Here is a 23825-nt window from a genome sequence, read left to right on the forward strand (position 1 = left end):
CCCATCCTCAAGGTCTCCATGGTCACCCAACTTGTGTTCTCTTGTTGTGGTGGATCCTGCTCTCATTCCTAGTCATCTGCCCCCTGTGGCTAGCTGTCACAAATCCCCATAACCCAGTAAAATCAAAACTCTAGAGGCTTGTACTTTATCAGTCAGATTCATAGCAGCAAATTCTCAACACTCGAAATGCCCACACAATGAACTCAGAGCCAATTGATATTGATATAAGCTGCCCGCCTAGAGTGGACAAATTGTCCTATATTAATCCATCCCTTCTATGATAATTCTAGCTACTATTTAAGGCCACGGGGTCCTGGTTCGTCCTTCTCTTCCTCCATCTGTCTTCCTTCTCTGTCCATGTGGCCCTATCTGTCCCGTCTCTAAAACTCTCAGCCCGTGTTCTCTATCCACTCCCCCATCACAGGCTTTTAGCCTTATGTTGTGCTTGCCCTTCACCTGCATATAGACAACAGTCCACAGAAACGAAGCAAAAACCAAACCAAAACAACAACAGAAACGGATTACTAAATGAGATATAGCCTTCCAACAAGACCCTATTTAGCACAATAAGAAATCTTTTGCAAACTTCTTTACTGTTTCCTCCGAGTTAACAGAGGAGGCATTTTATCTGCTCATTTATTTTATAGGTTGCTTTCTGGGAGTTCGTTGGAAAATGTAGGTAGGAGAAAGAGTAATTGTAATCCTGGAATATAATGGTCAGACGGTGCTATCCCGGGGTCTGCCCAGGAGGTGGCTTAGGTAGTGTGGTAGGAAGAAAGTGTGGGAAAAGGAAGCTAGGAAGTGCCCTAGAGGGGAGCATATTTGACCTAATACTGAAAGAAAAGTAGAGTTAGCAAGAGCAAGAAAAGGTGGACATATTGTAGTGGAAATAACATTTTTTAACACTTAGGAAGTGGAAGGGAACACGACTTTCTTTGAGAACTATACATAGGTGATTCATCTTGATGGAATAGGGAAGATGTCATAGGTACATGAGAATCATATTAAGAAGAGTTTCATTATAATGTTTAACTTTGTTCTCAGTTTTTGCTATTTTGAGACAAGGTCTCTTTACATATCTCTGGCTGTCCTAGAACTCGCTCTGTAGATGAGGTTGACCTGGAACTCCTAGAAATCCACTCGTCCCTGCCTCTCCAGTACTGGGATTAACGATATGTGCTATCATGCCTGGCCTTTGCCTCATTTTTTTTCCCAGTGCTGACAAACATTCATCTTAAAATTAATGCCCGCTTGATCACAGCACTTAGGAGGCAGAAGCAAGAGGATCTCTGTGAGTTCTGTGAATTACAGAGTTCTAGGCTAGCCACGGCTACAAAGTGGGACTCTACCTAAAACAAACAATGCTGTAGCGGTCTGACAAAACAGTGTATGAGCTGTACATGGTCCAGTAGGCACACTTTTAAACCTCTGGACCAACATGTGGTGTTGGTGTTGGTTGAAATGAGTGGAGGGACCATTTGAATAGATCTTGTAGATACATTCATTGGATTACAGATACAGTTTATTGGATTTAGTAACTGATTTGTTACAGCAAGAATTAAAAAGAAAAGTGAGATAGTAACAATGTGTGTAGCTAGCTAAGTGTATGGTAATACCACTAACTGTACAACTTTATGGAAACTACCTAATATTTTTCCTTTCTTCCTTTTTCTCTGTCTGTCTGTGTCCTTCTTTTTTCTTTCTTTCTTTCATATTTGTTTTGTTTTATCTTTTGTTTTTTGAGGCAAGGTTTCTCTGCATAGTCCTGCTTGTCCACTTGATCTGTAGACCAAACTGGCCTCAAACTCAGAATTACCTGCCTTTCCCTTCTGAGTACTAGGATTAAAGCCATGTGCTACCACCGCCTAGAACCTACCTTTCCTTCCTTCCTTCTTTCCTTCCTTCCTTCCTTCCTTCCTTCCTCCCTCCCTTCCCTTCCTCCATCCTTCCTCCCTCCCTCTTCCCTCTCTCCCTCCCTTCGTTTCTTTTTTCCTTCCTTCCTTTCTTTGTTGAGGCAGGGTCTCAGTCCAGTCTGGAGTGCTCTATGTAGCTCAGGCTGTTCTCAAACCTGTGGCTATGTCAGATCCTCCTGCCTCCTTCTCCAATGCTGTTATTACAGGCATGAGCCACCATGCCTGACTTCATCAAGTTTCTTTTTTTTTTTTTTTTTAAGGTTTTTTTTAATTACTTTTTTTTTTATTAACTTAAGTATTTCTTACATCAAGTTTCTTTAAGAAGCCCCTTCTCATTTAGTTTTCTTTGTTAGGTTCCAGAAGGTAGATATTATAAAATAAAAAGGTCCAGAAAAATCATTATTATTATTATTTTTTTTGGTATGACTCAGTCTTGAAGATGATTACAAATGTCAGCAGGTTAGGAGAAAAATTAGTGCTAATGATGATCACTAAATAGTCAGAATGAAGCCTTCAATCTACTTACTTACTAGAGTACTCTGTTGAAATACCTTTGCCTGGGTGGCAGTGACACACAACTATAACCCCAGCACTCAGGAGACCGAGGCAGGCAGGTCCCTCTGAGTCTGAGGCCATCCTGGTCTACAGAACAAGTTCCAGGACAGTCAGGACTACATAGGGAAACCCTGTCTTGAAAAACAAACAAACATCTCAAAAGCTATTGTTGGGCTGGTGTTGTAGCTCAGTGGAGGAGAAAACTTGCTTGGGTCACAGAAGGCCATGGGTTTAATTCCCCAGCACTGAAAACAGGTGACAAGAAACAGTACACGCACAGACACACACAGACACACAGATTCTCTCTCTCTCTCTCTCTCTCTCTCTCTCTCCCCCCTCCCTCTCTTCACCTCAGGTCAACTTTCAATATCTAAAATGTGAGTTCATTTAAAAATTCTGGATTCTCTTGAACACTGAAAGATTGCAGTCTACACAGCTCTAGTATGATAAACCTGAGCTCAACCTGATAAGCAGAGGAATGTAGACTTGTACTGTTCAACTTTCTGTGATTCCAACAGCTTGCCTTCCCTCAGGCTGTCATTGGGATTAGACATTCTGAAGAGTTTCTAACACACCTGAAATCTAGCAATCTGGGCACAGCTTTGACGCACATATAGCACAGGTCTGAACGGCCTCAGTAAACAAAAAAATTGGAGCAATTTTCCAGCTAATTTTGAATGGAAGGGGTTCCTTTTCTTCTTCCCTAATTGTTTGAGGTGATTGTTTCAGGCAATGAGTATTTCAGGTAGATTATGTGTAGACGTACCTTTCTTGTATCACTTGAGAAATAGAAGTACATACAACTTCTTAGCAACTTTATCTTATAGCTAAGGAACTTCCTCTTGAAGTTCTAACATGCATCTATTCCTCCCCTGAATGCTTCATTTGTAATAAGCAGGGAAACTGCCCAGCTCCTGTTGAACAGGTAGCTCCTGATTCGGTATATTCTGAGAACAACTCTGACATCATAGATTCAGAGACTAGCAATGTGGCCCCACAGTGTTGGTTTCTTTCCCAGAGAGGAGTGCTTATGTGTGTAACACCAGTGGGAGGAGCTAGTCCTTACAGCTTTGACATAGGGCCTTCATAAGGGAGAGCAGTTTCTAGGCAGTGCTCTAGGTTTTCTGGTTAGCAAGTGCCTAGTGTCCCTGGATGTTTCCTCATAGTTGTTATGAACACTAATAACATTCACTGTCCATTTCCTTGAAAGCAGGTCCTTTATAATAAAATCTCCTGTTTACTTATGGAAAACATTCTGAAAATTGTTCCCTTGATAGAAATTATGAATTCTATATGAATAGACTAGAATAAAATAGTGTTTCAGCAGTTACAATCTTTGGATTTTACTTTCCAATTGTGGATTTTAATGGGTGATATGTATAATATTTAAGAAAATACACACGTGCAGGCATGTGTGCACACATATTTAACAAGTTACGAGGTCCATGAAATTGGATTACGGGTTGGTAGTCGCAGCTCCACCTACAGTACCCCTCTACCCACAGTGTCAAAACAGGATCACACAGTGTGTGGAAACAGGAGTGCAGAAGGTATTAAATCTGGACTCTTTCTCAAGGAGATGAAGTATTCAGGAGGGGTGTATTTACATGTTCTAGTATGTTAACATGAACTTCCTAAGAAATGGAATTGGAAGGTCTGGGTGACGAGGTGAGTATCTACACTGCTCTAATGCACTCAAAAGTTAGATGTGGGAATTTGCAGCGATTGTCAAGTTTACTCTTTGGTTATGGAGGAATCTTCGCTATAGGTATGCTTCGGCTTTTTCTTCTTTTTAGAACTTCACTTGTCTCATTTATGCTTTTAGCATTTGGGATAACTCCTGCAGACTTTTGGAAAGGGGGCACAGATAGGCTGAGCAAAGCAAGTTTTTCTCTTTTCCGTTTACAAATCCTAAAAGCCCGATAAGATTCTGGTGTGTTAAATATGCCAAGACTCACTGTAAAATTTTTATTTGAGTAAGGTAGTATCCTAACTGAACCTTAAACATCTCTGAAATTTTTAAAAGTTTTAAGCACGCTTTTCTGACTTTAGTATTCATTTAAGCTGATTTCAGCACAGTCCAACATGTACAAAAGTTGGGTACTACCTTCAAACGGGAGTGTTGAGCAACTCCTGCTATCTCCTCATAGTAGCAGTTTCTGAAACTCCCTAGGGTGATGTGGCAAAGAAGAGTTTTGAGTATCGACAAAGTAGGCCTCCGTTTGGTCTTAGAAATCACAGGCTGCACCGTGGCTGTTTCTGATTTTGTGTGTGAGTACTTGTGGCATGAAAAGTGATGTGTTTACTCTAAGGGAAATTTACAAAGGTTTAGGATTTTATCAAGTTCTCTGGGGAGGCTGCAGCTTTTTTAGTTTCTTCTCTGGCGACTTGCGTTAGTTTGGATAAGAATGATGGTGTAGGTAAAGAAGGAATACTTTAGAGACAGGTTATCTTTTAAACCTTACGTTTAAAATCGTCTCTCCCAGTACTTCGCGCAATGGCTCTAAAAATAGGGCCCTAAATTTAGAGGGCAAGTTGCTACATTTAGTTCTTTTCTGAGAACTCCTCGTGTCCGGCAGGAGTCCACACGGGCTTGATCTGGTGGCACTCCCGGGAGTACCTAGGGCTAATGCAGTCTTAAGACTGGGGCGCCTAGCCAGCGCCCATCAGGAGGACACGGTGAGCGAGCGAACCCGCACGCTGGCCCGAGGACCGACGTGTGCTTGCCCAGGAGAGGTTAAACTCTGATCAGACCACACAGTTGACCCGAACGCCTTCGTGTCCAGAGTCCGAAGTGCGGACTCACAAAGCAGGTCGCACCGGCTCACGCGTCACGGGCCGTTTTTCTAGCCTGAATTATGGCGGAGGCCGGCGTCTCTGTGACGGAGGAGTCTCCAGGGGTACGACGGTGTGGGGCTCAGGCTCTAGCGGAGGGGACGTGGGCAGGCTGGGAGCTAGGGTGAGGGAGGCGGAACTTTTTTCACTCCGGGACTGCAACGCGGACCTCGGGGTGGAAGGCTGCTGCCCCACGCTCGGATTCCTCGTGCTACGAGGTTGAAGACTGGGGAGCGGCGCACGGGCCCTTTAAGCTTGAGCGAGGACGTGGCTGTCGAGCTCGTGCAGTAGAGGGGGCGTCTCCGCCGCGCCGGCGAGACCAAGGCCGGGGGTGCGACGCGGGCTCCCCCCTCAGGGCCGCAATGGTGTGCGCCGGCCGCCAGTGCATTCGCGATCCCAGACCCGCGCTGATCGCGCCGGGCTTGCTGCTGGCCGGCGGGCCGGCTGCAAGGCCTCCGCCCGTGGGCGCGGAGATGGCGGGGCCCGGGGCGGCGGCGGGTTGCGCGCGGCAGGTTCTGGAGCAGCTGCGCAGGGTGAGTCCTGGGCTCGGGAGCAGCGGGCCTGGCGGGGCCGGGCGGCTGCGGCAAGGAAGCCGGAGCTCAAGCGCACCCGCCCGGCCTGTTCTCAGCCACTGCTTGCCTCGGGGAAAGAGGCCCGGGGATCGGGAAGGCAATGTGGACGTCCCAAAGGAGCCGGTTTTGTTCCCGACCCCGGAGTCAATTTGCCTGAACATCATTTATTTTGAACAGGGATCAGTTACACGTGGTTTTTCTGACTGCCGGAAACTGGAGTTTCTTGGTGATGAAACTTCTTGTCTTAAGCGATCGCCTGAGCTGGGGCCAGAACGAGATTTTAATTCTACATTATTTTTCCCCAGTAAAGAATGCCCTTCTAAAATGCTTTAACCATAGCGTCCTTCCTCCTTTTTGCATTGTTCATGTAAAAGGTGTTCTTGTAAACTCTACAGTTAGTGAACGTTCAGGATCCAAAGTATGTTTTTTTTTTCTGTTTCATTTTGTAATCAGGTGGCGGAGGATTTTCTCCTTTAGTGTTTGTAGGTGTTTTGTTGTTGTTAGGTTTCGGGACACCCCCCTTTGCGCGCGCGCTCGCGCGCAGACACACACACACACACACACACACACACACACACACCCCAGTTTTTGAAAACTGGTGTTTTTTAAAAGACCATTTAAATATTGCGGTTGTTCTGATTAACACGTTCGGGTTATGTTCTTCTGTGAATTTAAAGTAGTGTTGCCATGTCCGTGTTTCATTTATTTATCCAACTGTAGTGTAGTGAGTGCACACGCCCGTGAATGAAAAAGTTCTGTGGAGGTCCTAAATGAACTAAGGGTTTTGCCACTGGCATCCTGTTGTCTTTCAATGGAAAGAAGACACAAGATTAGTCCGTCGTAGAAACCGATAGCTTATAGAAGCACACATGCAAAGCAAGGAGACAGAGATTGTATATTCCTAGGAGGTTGGGAAAGTCTTAACAGGCCGAGCAAAAAACTAAACCGGTGTATACAGGCTCTCTGCTGCTCAGAGTATAAAGTGAGCCAAGGATGTGATGTGAAATGATGCCTGTGTGGACAGTGGTTCTCGAGGACGTTTGTGTGGTGCAGGAAAGCTCGTGAAGGCTTTTCAGTGTTTCAGCTACTATAGATTTTCCTGGTAGTAGTATGTATGTAGCCCATATGTCAGGGAACAAAACTCAAAACAGGAAGGAGAAATGACCACAGTAAGAAACAGAAGTTTGAACTAGTTTAAATGAGGAACTAGGGAGCGCTGAAATGCGTATAACTTTCTTGATTGGATGTGGAGAGGGGTGGGTTGTGAGGAGAACCTAGAATACTCCTAAGTTTCTGGCTGAGTCAGTTACTGAGATGAGGTTTATGGGAAGAGAATCATATTGTAGATGAGAGATACTTTCAAATCATACACATCTCCCTTCACTGAACTCAACAATTAGCACACAGGGAGATCGCTCAGTGGGTCAAGTGCTTGCTGTGCAAGCGTTACCTGGCGTTGGAGTCCTCATACACACTAAATGGTGGCTTGCAGGGACCTCTAACCCTAGCACTGGGTGGAGGTGTGCAGGGCAATCCCAGGGGCTCCTGGGTCACCAGCAAAGAATGGGAGAGCTCTAGGTTCAGTGAGTGAGATGAAGGAAGACATTTCCACGTCAACGTCTGGCTTTTTTGCATGTTCGAGTGCGCGTTCACACACTATGTAAACGTATAACACACACGCAGGGAACAGTTACCAGTATTTGGCTTTGATAAGGTTGGTCATGAGGGACATGAGAGAACGCAGATGTCAGAGTTTGCACACTTTTTTGTGGGCTCAGTGGGCTATGTTGATATCTTTGTTCCTGGTTTTGGGGAACAGTTCTTCTCTTATCTTTAGTGTGGTGCTAGCTGTGAATTTTCTATCGACACCACCTGTTAGGTGGGCGAATCATCTTCTTGGCCCAATAACTTTTTAAAAATGTTTCACAATTATAAATTTTCCCATTATGCCCTGCATTAGCTGCAAACTATAAGTTTTGTTATACTACTTTTTTTTTCAATTTAATCTGAAAGCCTTTTATTTTTATTTTAAAAAGTACTATTTTACATGTATGGATGGTTTGCTCCTGCATACATGACTACGTAGCAGTTTGCCAGAGATGCCAGGCGTCAGATATCGTGGGACTTGAGTTATGGACCATGTGGGTGCTGGAAATTGAACGTGGGTCCTCTGGAAGAACAATCAGCATTCTTAACTGCTGAACCATCCCTACGGCTCCTGGAAATACTTTGTGATTTCCCTAGTTGGACTGGAGGCATGCTTCAGTAGGTAAAGACATCTACAGCACAAGCTTGCTGGCCTGAGTGTAGATCCCCAAACCCACATTAGATGTTGGACCCAGCAGAGACATTTCTAACCCTAGCTGATCCCACTGGTTTATGGGGGGGCGAGCTGGAGCCTCTTTAGAAGTTTCTGGGCTAGCTAGCCTGGCCTATGTGATAGTGGACCATAGGAAGCTAGTCTCAAACAAAGTAGGTCTGAACCAAAAACCTGAGGTTGTCCTCTGACTTCACCATATGGGCTGTGGTGCTAATGTGGCTTTTCATTGATTTGTGGCCATCTAGTAGTATATTATTAATTTCCACATTTGTAAAACTTTCAGATTTCTTTAAAAAATGTAAAAATGATCTATTTTATGTGTATTGAGTATTTTACTTGCATGCATGTCTGTACACCGTGTATCTTATGTATCTGGTCTGGTGGAGGCCAGAAGAGGGATCCTGGATTGGAGTTGTGGATAGTGGCGAACCACCATATGAATGCTAGGAACCAAAACTTGTTCCGCCTACAGGAACGACAAATCAATGCTTTTAACTGCCGAGCCCGCTCACCAGCCCCTCCTTCTGTTTTTGATGGCTAATTTCAATTTATTGTAATCAGAGATTACACACTTTTCAAGATTTGAATTGTTTAATTAATTTTAAACTTTAAATTATGTGTGTGTATGTATGTATGTATGTATGTATGTATGTATGTATGTATGTATGTATGTATATATATGTGTATGTGTCTCTGTGTGTATGTGCATGTCAGTTCAGGTGTCTGAGGAGGCCAGAAGAGGGAGGACATCAGATCCCCTAGAGCCGGAGTTAAAGGCAGGCGGTTAGGAACTGCCTGATAGGGATAGTGGAACATCATGAACTCTGGTCCTCTGTAAATGTACTTAACTGCTCGCTCACCTCTCTGGGCTGGGCTGCAAGCTTTTATGTTTTAAAAAGTATATTGAGGTTTATTTTAGCTTGATGTATGGATTTGTTCTGAAGACTCTTGTGTGTGCAGTTGAGAATGTGTTCTCTGCTCTTAAGTGTATTTTGTTAGCATGTAAGGTCTGGTTGTTGTGTGTATTTTGTTAGCATGTAAGGTCTGGTTAGCATGTAAGGTCTGGTTGTTGTGTGTGTTTTGTTAGCATGTAAGGTCTGGTTAGTATGTAAGGTCTGGTTGTTGTGTGTATTTTGTTAGCATGTAAGGTCTGGTTAGCATGTAAGGTCTGGTTGTTGGGTGTGTTTTGTTAGCATGTAAGGTCTGGTTAGCATGTAAGGTCTGGTTGTTGGGTGTGTTTTGTTAGCATGTAAGGTCTGGTTGGCTATAGTGTTGTTCCAAGTCTTTTTATGCTGACTCATTGAAAGTGAGATCTTGAAATCTCTACGACTATTGGTGAATTGTCTGTTTTTTCCTTTACTTCATTTTGTGGTTCTTCTGTTGGGTAAAGTATAACCTTTTTCTTAAGACTGAGATAGCTTTTGTCATCACAGGATGTTGTTCTCTGTTCTTAGTAACAGGTTTTGTCTTAAAGTCACAGAAGTCTCTGCACTGGTTTATGACCAGTTGGTATCTGTGGTCACTGAGGGAGGAAGAGTTTGGAGGTGACCCAGGGCGAGGTGAAATAGGCAATCAGCTGCAAGCCTTCAGCTGCATGGTGTGGAAGAGTGTTTCAGGAGAAGCCTCATGAATCGGTCTTGGTTACAGAATTGTAGTCTTTGTTGGGAGGGATGATGGCAGGGGTTGCCTTTTCCTGAGTGTCTTACCTTGTGATCCTGGAGACAGATGCTCCTTACCATTGCATGGGGTCATGAGACCATGTTTCTGTGTATTGGTGTCTGAAGTGAAGGAGAGAGGCAGAAGTAGGATGAAAGGTTTTTCACCCTTTCCTGTGCCCTTTTAAGGTTGGTACTGTACCTTAAGAGGCTAACACAGAAGGGTAAAGGAACTCTCCATAAAACCCAGAGAAGAGGCTCCACTCCTCCTCTTTGGATCCTGTCTGGAGTCACAGTTGAAGAAAGAAGAATGAAGATATAAGTATTAAAAAAACAATATTCCATGCTTTTCTAATATTATGTTAATAAACTAAATAGCAACCTAGGAGTCTGTAGACACAATAGCTAAAGATAGATTTTGAAGAGAGTAACCGTTAGAGGGTTTGTGTGTGTGTGTGTGTGTGTGTGTGTGTGTGTGTGTGTGTGAGAGAGAGAGAGAGAGAGAGAGAGAGAGAGAGAGAGAGAGAGAGAGAGAGTCCCCCGAGGGGAAGATTGCTGTGAAGTTCTAGCTGGTTCTGTGCTGGTGCCTGAAAAGAATCAAGCCTGGTCGTTCTATGGGTTCTTTTTCAAAGAACCATACATGGTGTGGAAGAGCCTTTCAGAAGGAATGTAGTGAGGCTTGGCTTGTATTGTCTTGGGCTTTGAATATCTGTCCTTGTGATCAAACTACATTAATTCAAGGTAAGGAGAGATAGGAGAGAAGGATTCATATCTCAAATTCAAAGCTCTATCAGTTGTTTTATAACTATTTCCCCTACTCCCACATCTGTGTATCTCCCCTGTAAGGAAGTTTTTTTTTGTGTTTTTTTTTTTTTTTTTTTTTTTTTTTTTTGTCAAACTCAATGTGTTGCAGGATATTTTTTTTTATTCACTGAAAAAAATCTGTTTCTAGTTGTGGTTCAGCTCAGCCTTAGCACATCCCTTTAATCTCTGACTGGAATATAGACATGCTCTTAGTGTACGTCTTTAATCCTAAACAATGAAAGTAAAGTTAGTTTATAGAAGGAAACACTCATGTTTGAAAGTGATGTCTAATTAAGTGGCAGACAAAGTGAAGAACCAGAGAAAGATTTGACAGAATGGCATATGCCCAACTCCCACAAGAAGAGAGAGAAAATGGAAGCTACTTAAGAGAAAGCAGTTCAGAGAGGGAAAAAAAAAGGTGAAGAAGGCAGTTTTACAGGACAGTTGTACAGTGACAGGTTGTAGAGAGAGAACAAACTAGATACCCGGGAGGGCAGAACAAGCCAGAGAACGAAGGATCCAGAAGATTAGAGCGTATTGCTAAAGTTAGTTTGAGGCCAAGCAGAGCAATTCAGTTGGAGGCTGAGAGAGAAGTCAGATTGAATCAGTCAGCTTGGGGAGGAATTTGGAGCCAGAATAGCTGAGTTGAACCAGAAAACCAGAGATCAGAAAGAACTAGGAATGGGTGAGCTTATTCAGCAGCCAAGTCTCAGAGGCTGAAAACATTCTAGGCCTGGATAAGATTGTATGGAGGCTAGAAGCTTCCAGGACTAGGTCTAGGGTTGCAGACTGAGGCAGTAATATCAAGCAAATGAAAGCTACTTTTACCCCAATGCATATAGATAAAATCTGAGTTTGTAGTCAGGGACACTACCAGCCCAGGTCACTGATAATCTTTTCTTGGCCCTCTCCCTATCCTTGTTCCTTCCTGAGTGAAGCTCTGACAATCGCTTTATAGTTCCTCAATGGTGTGAAAACTATTGTGTTTCACCACACTGTTGCTCTTCACCCCGTGAGAGCAATTGTAAGTTGCCAGAAGAAAGCCGTCAGAGGCAGAAATGCTTGATTCTGTATGGCAGCATGTTTCACATTCATGGCGTCGGCTTAAGCCACTTGTACCTGTCTTTGTAGCAGTGATGTGGAAGGTGTGTGTTTATACGCTTGTCTTCCCTTTCCTTGAAGGTTGTGGCAGCATTGCCTGAAGATATGAGAGCAGACTTCAATCCCAATGGTTTTTCATTGGAATTGGCGATATGTGTGCTTACCGTTGGACTGCTTGCAATTGTCCTGTTTCTGTGGAGAGGCTTCCGATCAGTAAGTACCTACTGCATGCTAGGAGAATGTTCATTCTGGGTTTAAAGCTTTTTGTTTTAAGGTTTATTTTATGTGTGCCTGGTACACACGGAGGTGAGAAGAGGGCATTGGGTCCCCTGGAACTACAATTACAGAGGGTTGTGACTACTATGGGTGTTGGGAGTTGAACCCCTGGTCCTCTACAAGAGGAACAAGGGCTCGTAATCCCTCACTCTGTGTTTAGACTAAACAATGGATTGGAGAAACTTCATTGCTATTTCAGGGAAATAAGTTAGGTCATAGTGTTCTGGGTAACGTCTGGTTATTAGAAACTGAATAGAGATTCAGAGAAATGTTTTTATATGTAAGGATTCTTAGAGGATTTTCTTTGTAGGGATAGTATACACTAGTTCCAAAACCCCACCCTTCCTCCTCCTCCTCCTTGTGTTTCTTCTTTCTCCTTCTCTTCATCTTCCTCCTCTTCCCCTGCTCCTCTTCTTCATACCCACCCCCTTTTGGTCTGTGTTTACTTTTAGCAGTATAAAAAGCCAGCAGATACGACTACCTTTCAATTTAGAATAAAAAACATGGCCACTCATTCAGTTAATAACGAGATGGTTAATCCCCCCCCCCCCCCCCCCCGCTGTGTAGATGAACCCCTGTCCCAGACCCTGATCAGTTATTCCTATAGATAACTTTTTTTTTTTTTAAAGAGGGAGTCCTACCATATCCTTTTCTTTCTGAGACTTCTTTTTAGATGTTGGTCCTTGTGCTTCTGACTCCATTTCTGATTTCTTCATGGTTTTCCAGTGCCCTCTAGAAGGAGTCCCTCTACCCCGTGTTGCCTTTCCTATATTTCCGGTTTACACACATCTCAGAATAGCTTGTCCTTTTGATTTTCTCTTCCCTGTTTTTGCTAGGTGGTATAAATCTTCCTTTTACTCTAGCCCTAGGTCTGTCACAGTGGGTTTATCTTTCCTTCACTAAGAGCTGAGGCTTAAAGAAGAAAGGCCAATGGTTTTTTTTTTTTAGAGTTGGTTCATTTTTAGAGCCCCATGGTATTTCTTAGACTGTTTTATTTTGGCTATTAAGTAGGAGTCTTAATGATAGTGCTCTCAAAATACTTCGTGTTAGGGACAGATATGTGTGTGGGAAAGATGGGTCTGAGTGAAGGAACAGGCGTCTTTAGACTGAGGCTGCTTCCAAGCCTTCATATGGTAACACACAAATGTGAGTCTTCACACTTTTATCGGAAGTAGAATGCCTCTGGGTAATTCACTCATGGCAAGGACATAAGAAGTTGTTATCTTAAAGTTGGGAGTAGAAGTCAAATAGATTTACTTGAACGTATATTTGTTTTAATATACTTTGTTAAAAATTTGTTTCAGATTCGAAGCCGATTTTATGTGGGTAAGTTGTTATTTTTCTATTTGAGAGCTCATTGTTGTATGTAATTAAAAAACCTAAAATAGTTTAGTCACAATAATTTTCTTTTTCTTTCTCAGGGAGAGAAAAAAAACTTGCTCTTGAGCTTTCTGCACTAATTGAAGAAAAATGCAAACTACTTGAAAAAGTCAGCTTTGTTCAAAAGGAGGTAAGGCATGTCTGAGGCCAGCACTGCTGGTAGTCTGGAGCTTAGTGGTTCTCCACGATTACTTAATTCCTCCAGAGCGCTGCTGAATTCAGAGCCGAGTTCTGTGGCTCCTCACCCCTGTCACTTAGCCACCTCTTCTCTGACAACCAAGTAGCACCTCGATTTGTTTATCGGTCATTTAGATAGTCTTTGTGAAGTTGCCTTTCTAAGTCTTTCACCGTTAAAAAATTACATTGTTGTTATCGTATGTGTCTGTTTGTGCCTGTGCTTGTGCATGTGTGGAGGATGGTGGAAGAGTCACTTCTCTCCTTTTCTCACTCATCCGGATCCCACAGATTGAAATCAGATTGTCAGTTTTGGTAGCAAAGTCCTTAATTCCCGAGCCGTCTTGCTGGCCCATTTCTACCTTTTTAAAGACACTTACACTCTTTTTCCCTTTATGTCATATAGAAGCAGGGTTTTTGTTTTCTTTTTAACATTTTATATTGGGGTTGGGAATTTAGTTCGGTCCTCAACTCCAGGAAGGAAAAAAAGACAAAATATCAAAAAAATTAACATTTTATATCTATTTTTTTAATGATTTATCTATCTATTTATTTATTTATTATATGTGAGTACACTGTCGCTGTCTTCAGACACACCAGAGGAGGGCATCAGATCCCATTACAGATGGTTGTGAGCCAACATGTGGTTGCTGGGAATTGAACTCAGGATCTCTGGAAGAGCTCTTAACCACTGAGCTATCTCTCCAGCCCCACATTTTATATCTATTATATATGAGTTTTGTTAGATATATGGAATGCAGATATCTTCGACTTATATTTTTATTTTGTTTGGTGTCTAAGAAAATAGGTTTAGAATTAATGTAGTATAATTTGTTGGTTCTTTGTTTTTTGTTTTTCTTTTGTGCTTCCTGCATAAAGAGATTTTTGCCTGTCAAGACTGGAAAGTTATCCTTGCTTGTTATCACATACTTTATTTTTTTCATTTGGGATTCGTGTTAGCTTGCAAGGGCTGCTATGACCAAATGCCACTTTACAAACTGGAGTGAACTCCCTTACAGCTCTGCAAACAGCAGTCAAAGGTTAAGGTGTAGGCAGGCTTTGCTGCTTCTGTGGCCTGTCCCTCGACCTGTGGATAGACCTGCTCACTTGCTGTGTCTCCCTCTTTCCTCAGCTCTCTGTGTCCTCTGCTTCTGTGGCCTGTCCCTCAACCTGTGGATAGATCTGCTCACTCGCTGTGTCTCCCTCTGTCCTCAGCTCTCTGTGTCCTCTGCTTCTGTGGCCTGTCCCTTGATCTGTGGATAGACCTGCTCACTCGCTGTGTCTCCCTCTGTCCTCAGTTCTCTTAGGATTCCAGTCATATTAGGTTAGGCTCTTCTTAACTGCCTCACTTTAACCGGCTACTATCTGAAGACTTTGTCACCAAATAACACACGCATTCAGAGGGGTTGAGGCTTAACAGACGGGCTCTCTTTGTGTAGTCCTGGATGTCTTGAACTAGCTCTGTAGATGACACTGGCCTCAAATTCATGACTGATCTCTCTTGAGTGTTGGGATTATAAACATGTGTCACCATACCCAGTTTCAGAGTAAACATTTTTATAATGTTGAATTCTTATCTGTGAACTATAGTCCACTCTTTTGTATGTGCTTTTTAAAGTTTGTTGTTGTTGTTTTCATGAGACGGGGTTTCTCTGTAGCCCTGGCTGTCCTGAAATTCACTCTGTAGACCAGGCTGGCCTCGAACTCAGAAATCCACTTGCCTCTGACTCCCAAGTGCTGAGAGTAAAGGTGTGCTCACCACTGCCCAGTAAACATATGTGAGGTAGTCTTTTCCTTTCCCTTTATTACATTGTGTGGATGTGTCTTTGCCATATGTGCATGTAGTGCCCCAGAATCCAGAAGAAGGCATCAGAGCCCTTGGAACTAGAGTCACAGACAGCCACCAATGAGACATTTCTCCAGCCCCTCCTTCACTTTTAAAAGTATATTATCTTTGAAGCTGGCAACAGATTTTTTTCTTAGATTTACTCCCAGATATCTTCTTTTTTTTTTTTTTTTTTTTTTTTTTGGAGCTGAGGACCGAACCCAGGGCCTTGCGCTTGTTAGGCAAGCGCCCTACCACTGAGCTAAATCCCCAACTCCCAGATATCTTTTTTTAAAAATTATTTATTTCTAATTGTGTGTGTGTGTGTGTGTGTACATGTGAATACAGAGTCCAGAAGGTACCCCTGGAGTCTGAGTTAGAGGAATTTATGAGCTACATAATGTAGTTGCCGTGAATCAGACTCAGGTCTTCTGCAAGTAATACATGCTCTTAACCACTGACCCACCTCTATAGCTCTCCCTACCCATTTTTGTTAAGACAAGGTCTCATGTAATCCAGACTGGCCTCAAACTCTTATGTAGCTGAGGGTAATGACTTCTAGGTCCTCCTGCCTCCACCTCCCAAGTCTTAGGATTCCTTCAGCCCACAGCTTCTTTGGGATTCGGTTTCTACAGCACAGTTGGCTCGCCCATGTGAAGTTTCTAGGGGAGTCAGCTGAGGTGATACATGACCACAATCCCAGCATTTTGAAAGCATTACAAATTTGATTATAGTAGAATTACAAGTTTCAGATTATCTTGGGCTTCATGGTGAAATGACTTTTGTTATATTCACAGATTTGGATATCCATAATAGCAATCAGCTTTTGAACATTTCTAAATTTTTGTTATTCTTCACCCAACTTTCCCACTTTATACATAGTTATAGTTACTTACACTTTCATGCTTTCTGTCTCTACAAGATGTTTCTTCCCTTCCCTTCCCTTCCCTTCCCTTCCCTTCCCTTCCCTTCCCTTCCCTTCCCTTCCCTTCCCTTCCCTTCCCTTCCCTTCCCTTCCCTTCCCTTCCCTTCCCTTCCCTTCCCTTCCCTTCCCTTCCCTTCCCTTCTTCCCCTTCCCTTCCCTTCTTTTCATTTCTCCAAAACAGAATTTTTCTATGTAGCCCTTGGCTGTCCTGGAACTCACTTTGTAGACCAGGCTGGCCTTGTGCTCACAAGAGATTTACCGGTCCGAGCAAGCTAATACAAAGCCCAAATGGAAAAAGTAAATGGGAGGGCTGTCTTTCACAAAGGAACAAAGAAACCCTGTCTCAAAAAAATAAAAACAACCCCCCCAAACCAAAAAACAAACAAACAAGAACAGAGAGAGAGAGAGAGAGAGAGAGAGAGAGAGAGAGAGAGAGAGAGAGAGATTGAGATTGATTGGGCAGGAGAGGGAGAGGGGCAGAGAGAGGGAGAGGAGATGGGGAGGGAGAGGGAGAGGGAGAGGGAGATAGCTACCTATAGTGACTCACACCAATAATTCCTGCACTCAGGAGGCTGGGGCAGAAAGAGAGCTAGCTACAAGTTCAAGGACAGCTTGGGCTGTAATAGGAGACTGTTTCAAAAGAGAAAGAAAGGAAGGAAGAAAGGCAGGCAGGCAGGCAGGAGACAACCAGAGTATATGTTACCATGTATCTAGTAAGGACTCTGTATCTAGGATGTATAAAACTGGCAGCATATACCTATAATGTCTGCATTCAGAATGATAAAGCAGGATGGAGAATTCGAGGGCAGCCTGGGATACTGGTAAGGCTGTCTCAAAAACAAATAAATATATATGTAATAGGTAAACCGGATAAACTTTGCTGCAGAGAAGAAAAACTTTATCAGCAAGTGGCAGATAAACTTTAAAGACACTCAGTGTCACCAGCTTCCAAGCAAAGGCTGGTGAAGACTGTGACGTCCTCAGCCAGTGCGCTGGCAACAGCACGGCACACGCTCAGGATGACCCAGAGAAACTTCAGCACTCACCTACTAATAGAAACGTGAAGCGACACAACCACTGTGGAAGTGAGACAGTTCTACCGAAACAAATACAGACAGCACTCCTCGGGAAATACCCAAAACTGCTGAAAATGAATGCCCTGTTTTTGGGGTAGGGTCTCACTATGTAGCCTGGCTGGTTTGGAACTGAAAGAGATTTGCCTGCCTCTGCTTCTTAAGTGCTGGGATTAAAGGAGTTAGAAGTATGAAAAGAATAGAGAAAATATTATGTATCAGTATTTAAGAAATGGGTGAAAGGGGACTGGGGAATAGGGCAGAGGGGAACATCAGAAAAGCAGAAAAACATATATATCAGAGGTATGAAAAGAAATAGAGAAAATATTGTGTATTTGGTTTAGAGGTAAAAAAAAAGGACGGAGCCTTTCCCACCAAGATGCCAGTTCCCACATAGGAACCAAATACCTAAAGTAAAGTGTTCATGGGGTTGGGGATTTAGCTCAGTGGTAGAGCGCTTGCCTAGCAAGCACAAGGCCCTGGGTTCGGTCCCCAGCTCCGGAAAAAAAAAAAAAGTGTTCATAGTAACAAAACATTAACACTTAAAATTATGTATAAATAATTGGAAAATAAACATTAAAGATTAATAACACAAATGAATAAGATGAATTGGAGGTGGTGTGTTCTTGGTCAGCGCTCCTTGCAGCACAGTAGCACTACCCAAGCGTTGTGTGATTTGTGTAGCTTCTTGCTGGTGTGCCTGGGCTGGGGTGTCGGGAATCCCTTAGCTTCTGCTGTCTCCCCAGAGTGTGCTGCTGGGGCCTGTCGGTCCCATCTGGATGCTGCTCTGAATTCTGCAGGCTCTTTCCTGGTTCCAAGGAAATCCTTGTTCCATGGGGCAGTAGCAGGGGCTGGAGAGAAGGTTTCTTGAAGTTCTTTAGGGTCCTATGCCCCATCTTGGCACTTTCTTGTCTATAATTTGCTGAGCTAGGCTCTTTTAGCTGAGCAGATTTCTGAGCTGGTAGATTCAGCCTCCAAGCTAGTGCTTCCCATGGTCTGTCCTGAGTCTGCGTCCTGCTCTCTGCACAGGCAGGGAGATGGAGTAGTGAGCCTTGGAAGGCTCTCGCTCAGATTCCCTATCCCTGTGTGGCTGTGGTGGTCTACTCTCCTGACTGAGTCCAGCCTTGGATTTGGATGTTTCCTTGCAATCTTTAATGGACACCTTCTGGCAGGATTCATTGCTGCTGTCTGGTGTGACTGGGTGTGCCTTTGCAAGAGATTCCAAGTAGTCTTGTTTTTCCTTTCTGTGGCTCTCATTCCTCTGTATCATTATCCTGACTTCCTTGTACCCTGATTCCTGGCCTCCCGAACATCACTTCTAAACTACTACTATGAATCAAGGCTGTTGGTGTCTTTTTGAGCTGCTTCATTATTTGTCATGGACTGTCTGCTACTTTATTGAATTCATTTGATGGACTTGTAGTTTTTGGGGCAGTCTTAGAGGTTTCTCTACATTTAACATGCTAGATTAGTTAGGGTTTTCTAGAGGAACAGAATTAATAAAATGAATCTATATACATCGAAAGGGGATCTTCTTAAGAGTGGTTCATAGGCTGTGGTCCTGCTAGTCCAACAATAGCTGTCTCCCAGCAGAAAAGCACAAAATCTGATAGCTCTTCAGTCCACTGGGCCAGATGACTGAGTCTTCCACATACCTTGGAATCCTGAAGACGTAGGTTCTAATACTAGTGAAGGATCTGCTCTCACAGATGAGTGAGGGCAAGCAGGCGAAAATCAAAAGCTTCCCTCTTCCATGTCCTTTTATATGGACAGCCACCTGAAGGTGTGGCCTAGAGTTAGGGTGTGTCTTCCTATCTCAGATGATCCATTCAAATCAAGGGGTACCTAGTTGCTTGTGTTTTAGTTAATTACAGATATAGTCAGGTTAATAAGCAAGATTCTTCAAATAGAGATAATATCTTTTTTGATCTGGTTACTGTTGGAACCTCTTCTAACTGCTCTCAGTAGGACTTCAGCACTGTGTCAGCCAGCTGTTGGGCGGGGTGGGGGGGATGCCCTTACCCTGCTCTCAGCTCCTCCCCGTTGGCTGGACTTTTTATAAACGATGAGGGACTTTATCATGATGAGGGACTGACCTCTTGTCTGTGCAAGTCTTGGTCAAAAAAGGATGCTGAATTTTGTTCAGACCTCTGCTTGAGTTATTTGTTTGCTTGCATGGTCTGGCGAAGCCGTGGATCATGTTGACTGTGCCGGGGGAAGCCCATGTGATTAGGCATATAATTTTTTTGAGACCAGTATTAAGTTCCACTTGTTAGAAAAGTACTTAGAATTTTGCAGTAGTTACCAGACACATTGACCTGTTTTCTTTTTCTTGTGTCTTTGTCTTGCTTAGTTACCAAAACAATACTTTTGAAAAATATTCAAGCAAGCATAGGATTCTGGTCTATAGCTCATCAAACTTAGCAGGTCCTGAGTATATGTTTCTCTGTGGTTTCTACTTCTCTTAAAATCCTTATCTAGTTTCCTGCCTGTGTGAGTGAGTCTCCTTTTTAAGGAGAAAGAAGTGTGAACCACTGGGCTTGCCTTTCTGCAGGTCTCTCTTCTCCCTTAAATCTTTACTGTTTAAATAGTTCTCTGAGGCCTTCAGATAGATTCTGTCTTTTGGTGTGTTATTTAGCTGTTAGTCAGCAGGAAGCTTGATTGGAAGCAACATAGTCAATTTAATCTTGTGATGTTTTATATTTAAGTATTCCTAGTTTTCATCCCTTGATATTCTGTCTTTTAAAAATTTTATCTTCCTTGTCTTATTTGTTATATGATATAAATGTCCGATGGCTGGTTACTGCACACTGCCCTACTGAAAAGGCTGTAGAAACTGTTAACTTGTTCAGGGCATGACAGACAACTCATGTCTTTGACGCTCTTTAGCCTTGATGCCTGCGTTTTTACCCCAGCTGACTTGGGTCTACTTTGCTAGTCACAGCTGTAAGGTTCTTCATATGTTGTTCAACCTCATGGTTGTGACTTGTTAGGGGTTCTGGCTTTGCTTGTCACAGTGGTTAGATTGCAAAACTAAGCTCAGAGTTTGTTCCCCAGGTATCTGTTGAGATACAGTTTGGATACAGTTCAAGGTTTTTACTTACGTGTTGCCTTGTTTCATTCAGTATGAAGGCTTAGAGTCATCTTTAAAGGAGGCCAGCTTTGAGAAGGAGTCAACAGAAGCACAAAGTTTGGAGGTAAAAAAAAATATGATTTAAAAGCTAGGGAAAAGATTCTCATTAAATAGCAAACTTTAAAAATATGTTATCTTCTCAAAAATAATTATTTCAGAGAAATATGAAATGGTATATCAGGATCTTAAAGCTTACAGAAAAATTGGAGGAAATAGAATATTTGTAGTAGCATAAAACAAAACACTTTGCTCTCTTATTGCTAACTTGCTATGAGGGATACATAATTAGTTTATCAGACTATATAGGTTTATAGGAAGAAATCCTTTATTCTGTGTTTCTAAGAATGTATTGAAGAGATGGTTCATTTTTTGATATTGTTTGCTCCAGGAAAGAGAAATAGAGCTCTCACAAATTTAAGCATAGCAGGAGACAATAAATTATGTAAGTTGTGTCCATGTTAACCTTTTTGTCATCTGGTGATAGTAGGCATTAGCTAGGATTAAACCAGAGGTTTACATTGTAAATCGTGGTATGCTGGTAGATGTTTATTCCCTGTGTACAGACCATTTCCTGAGTTTTGTATTATAAATACTCCATCATGGCCAGTTTTCAGTCACTCACGTGATGTCACTGAATGGGGAGTTTAGGAGAGATACATAGTTAGCGTGATGGTAATTTTCAGCCTAGCAGACAGATTAGGACGTGATGGAGTGAGTTCCAGATAGAAGTGTTGTAAAATGTGAGCCTGCATGGTAGAAGCAGCCGGCCCTAAAGATAAGACCATAGAAGACGACCTTGTGCCTTTGGTTTATGTGTCATTCTAGTCCGTCACCTCATTGTCTGTGCTCAGTAGGAAGTCTGTGTCTTATGATTTAGAATGCACTTGTAGAATTCACAAGAAGTTAAAGACTCCAAATGCATTTCTTAAGTTTCTTTTTCTTTATTTGTTACCTATGAATATCCTCAAGAACATTTTTAGTTGCTATGTGTTCTTTGCTGAGCCTCTGATGTAAGTGCATTCCCAATGGGAATGTATTAGTTTCACAGAATTTGGGGATTTAGGCAGGTGTGAGGGATGCCTGCCACCCTGGCATTTGGGAGGCCAATGCTGGAGGATTGCCAAGTCTATACTAAACAGAGAAGCAAAAAACAACACCCAAAACCAGTTAAAGCAAAAACACATGAAGAGTTTTAAAAGGTGTTTTGCATGCATGGTAACAGAAAAATTGTTACTTGGTAACAAAGACAAACATTATTCCAGCTTGGTCTTACAGGTAATATAAACACAGCAGTTTGTTGTTATGACAACAGATTCATGTGAATTAGGAGTCAGATGAGTTGAGATTTGGCCAAACCGAATATCTTAGAAAATACTCTGTTAATTTTAGTAGTTGAAAACATTTGTAGGAATAGTAATTGTAGTTGGACGCAAACTATAAGGTAATACAAGTTTTACAAAGTTTAACAGTTGATTTTGTAGATAAAAATCAAACCAATAGAATAATTTTGATTGGAATCAGAAGTCCTATAATGAAATAGTCAAATTTGGGGAGATTGTAGGTAAACAGTCTCTTAAACTACTGTAATGCATGTTGGTTTTGTTCTTCTTTTTAACAAGTTTGTTGAAGGATCACAAATATCAGAGGTATGTTAATTACAGTATTTAAAATCAATTAAACCAAATAATAATAATGATTAATAATAATTAATCATTTTAAATTAACAAGATTACAGAAAATATGATGGAAAATATGATGTAGTCTTGATTTTTAATTATTTTTTATATTAAATTGACCTTGCCATTTCCCCCTGTAACACGCTTTTAAACATGCTTTACAACTAAGTTGACAAGCTGTGCTTAGTGGATTTTCTGTTTTTATTGGAATGCAACTGTATTAATTACTTTAGGGGTGGCCTATGTTTCTAGCTGCGGTTAGCTGATGGGAGCCTGAAATACTTACACTCTTATAGAAGTTGCTGGCAACTGCTAGACCTGCTCTTATCTTAATATTAGAAGCAAATGTATATAGTGTCATAAACCTGTTTGATTATACTCACTGATTTTTACTCTAATTAAAATTTCTTATGCCTGGCTTTTAAAGTTGTCTTTCTGTTTTAGGCAGCCTATGAAAATCTAGAAAGATCCAAATCTAAACTTGAAGATGAAATACTACTCCTAGAGAAAAAGCTAGAAGAAGAGAGAGTTAAACATTCTGAACAGGATGAGTTGGTAAGTCTTGTATATTCAACAGAATTATGTAAAGGTTATTGAATTTTATACATTTACATGACATTGATTAAAATATTATGTGCATGCCAGCCATAGTGACAAGGTGATGCCAGCACTTGAGAAGAAGAGGTGGGACTTCCAAGCTGGCCAGGACTGCTAAAGGAGAGGAGACACTGTCTTTCAACATGTAGTGAACAAAAATCACTAAACCAAGCAATAAGTCCAACCAAAGCAAAAAAAAAAAAACAAAACAGAAACACAGAGGGCAGCGTCTCCAGCTCTAACCGTTCATATTAGCTCTGACTCTTTTTTTTTTTTTCTTTTTTTTTGGAGCTGGGGACTGAACCCAGGGCCTTGCGCTTGCTAGGCAAGTGCTCTACCACTGAGCTAAATCCCCAACCCCAGCTCTGACTCTTTACATGTAACCATAGATCTTTTTTTTTTTTTTTTTCTTTTTTTTCGGAGCTGGGGACCGAACCCAGGGCCTTGCGCTTCCTAGGCAAGCGCTCTACCACTGAGCTAAATCCCCAACCCACCATAGATCTTTTTTACATGCTCTTTTCTTACTGTTTTTATGTAGCCCAGTCTGTGTAACTGTGTCACTCAGGCTGGCCTCAAGCTCATGATCTTCCTGCCTCCGCCTCCTACCTGCTGGGATTACAAGTGTGTACACCCCCACACTTGACTCTCTTGTACATTTATGTAGAAATTTTCCATATTTGCTGTAAAAGTAACATAAATTATGTTACTTGAGTAATCATATACTTAGTAAAGTATATTTTTTTTTCAAGTTAGAAATGTGTTGGGCTGGAGAGATGGCTCAGTGGTTAAGAGCACTGACTGCTCTTCCAGAGGTCCTGAGTTCAATTCCCAGCACCACATGGTGACTCACAACCATCTGTAATGAGATCTGATGCCCTCTTCTGGTGTGTCTGAAGACAGCTACAGTGTGCTCATATACATAAAATAAATAAATCTTAGAAATGTGTTAAAAATATAACTTTCTAATTTAAATTCTGGTGTAAGGAAAATCTTGATGTGTGTGAGGCGATT

At 42.2% G+C, this 23825-nt stretch overlaps 1 protein-coding gene and 1 non-coding gene across 51 annotated transcripts in view; both read left to right on the plus strand.

Annotated features, from left to right (window-relative positions):
- Mia2 (MIA SH3 domain ER export factor 2) overlaps positions 1–23825 on the plus strand; it is a 91118-nt gene that overhangs the window by 26589 nt on the left and 40704 nt on the right. For 6 of the 50 annotated variants that reach the window (XR_015621650.1, XR_015621651.1, XM_087551910.1 and 3 more), the window contains 6 exon segments: positions 11837–11968; positions 13336–13357; positions 13453–13541; positions 20534–20605; positions 22161–22187; positions 22662–22772. Coding sequence is in view for 45 of the 50 variants with exons in the window: in XM_087551910.1 (XP_087408036.1) it covers positions 11837–11968; positions 13336–13357; positions 13453–13541; positions 20534–20605; positions 22161–22187; positions 22662–22772 (453 nt within the window). In the remaining 5 variants the exon portion in view is untranslated. 50 annotated transcript variants of the gene reach the window in all.
- Snora26l1 (small nucleolar RNA, H/ACA box 26 like 1) lies at positions 10027–10148 on the plus strand. Its single transcript, XR_015623600.1, has one exon. It is a non-coding gene; the product is annotated as a small nucleolar RNA SNORA26 (small nucleolar RNA).

The sequence above is a fragment of the Rattus norvegicus genome, chromosome 6 (genome assembly GCF_021556685.1).
Source record: "Rattus norvegicus strain SHRSP/BbbUtx chromosome 6, alternate assembly SHRSP_T2T, whole genome shotgun sequence".
Lineage (NCBI taxonomy): Eukaryota > Metazoa > Chordata > Mammalia > Rodentia > Muridae > Rattus > Rattus norvegicus.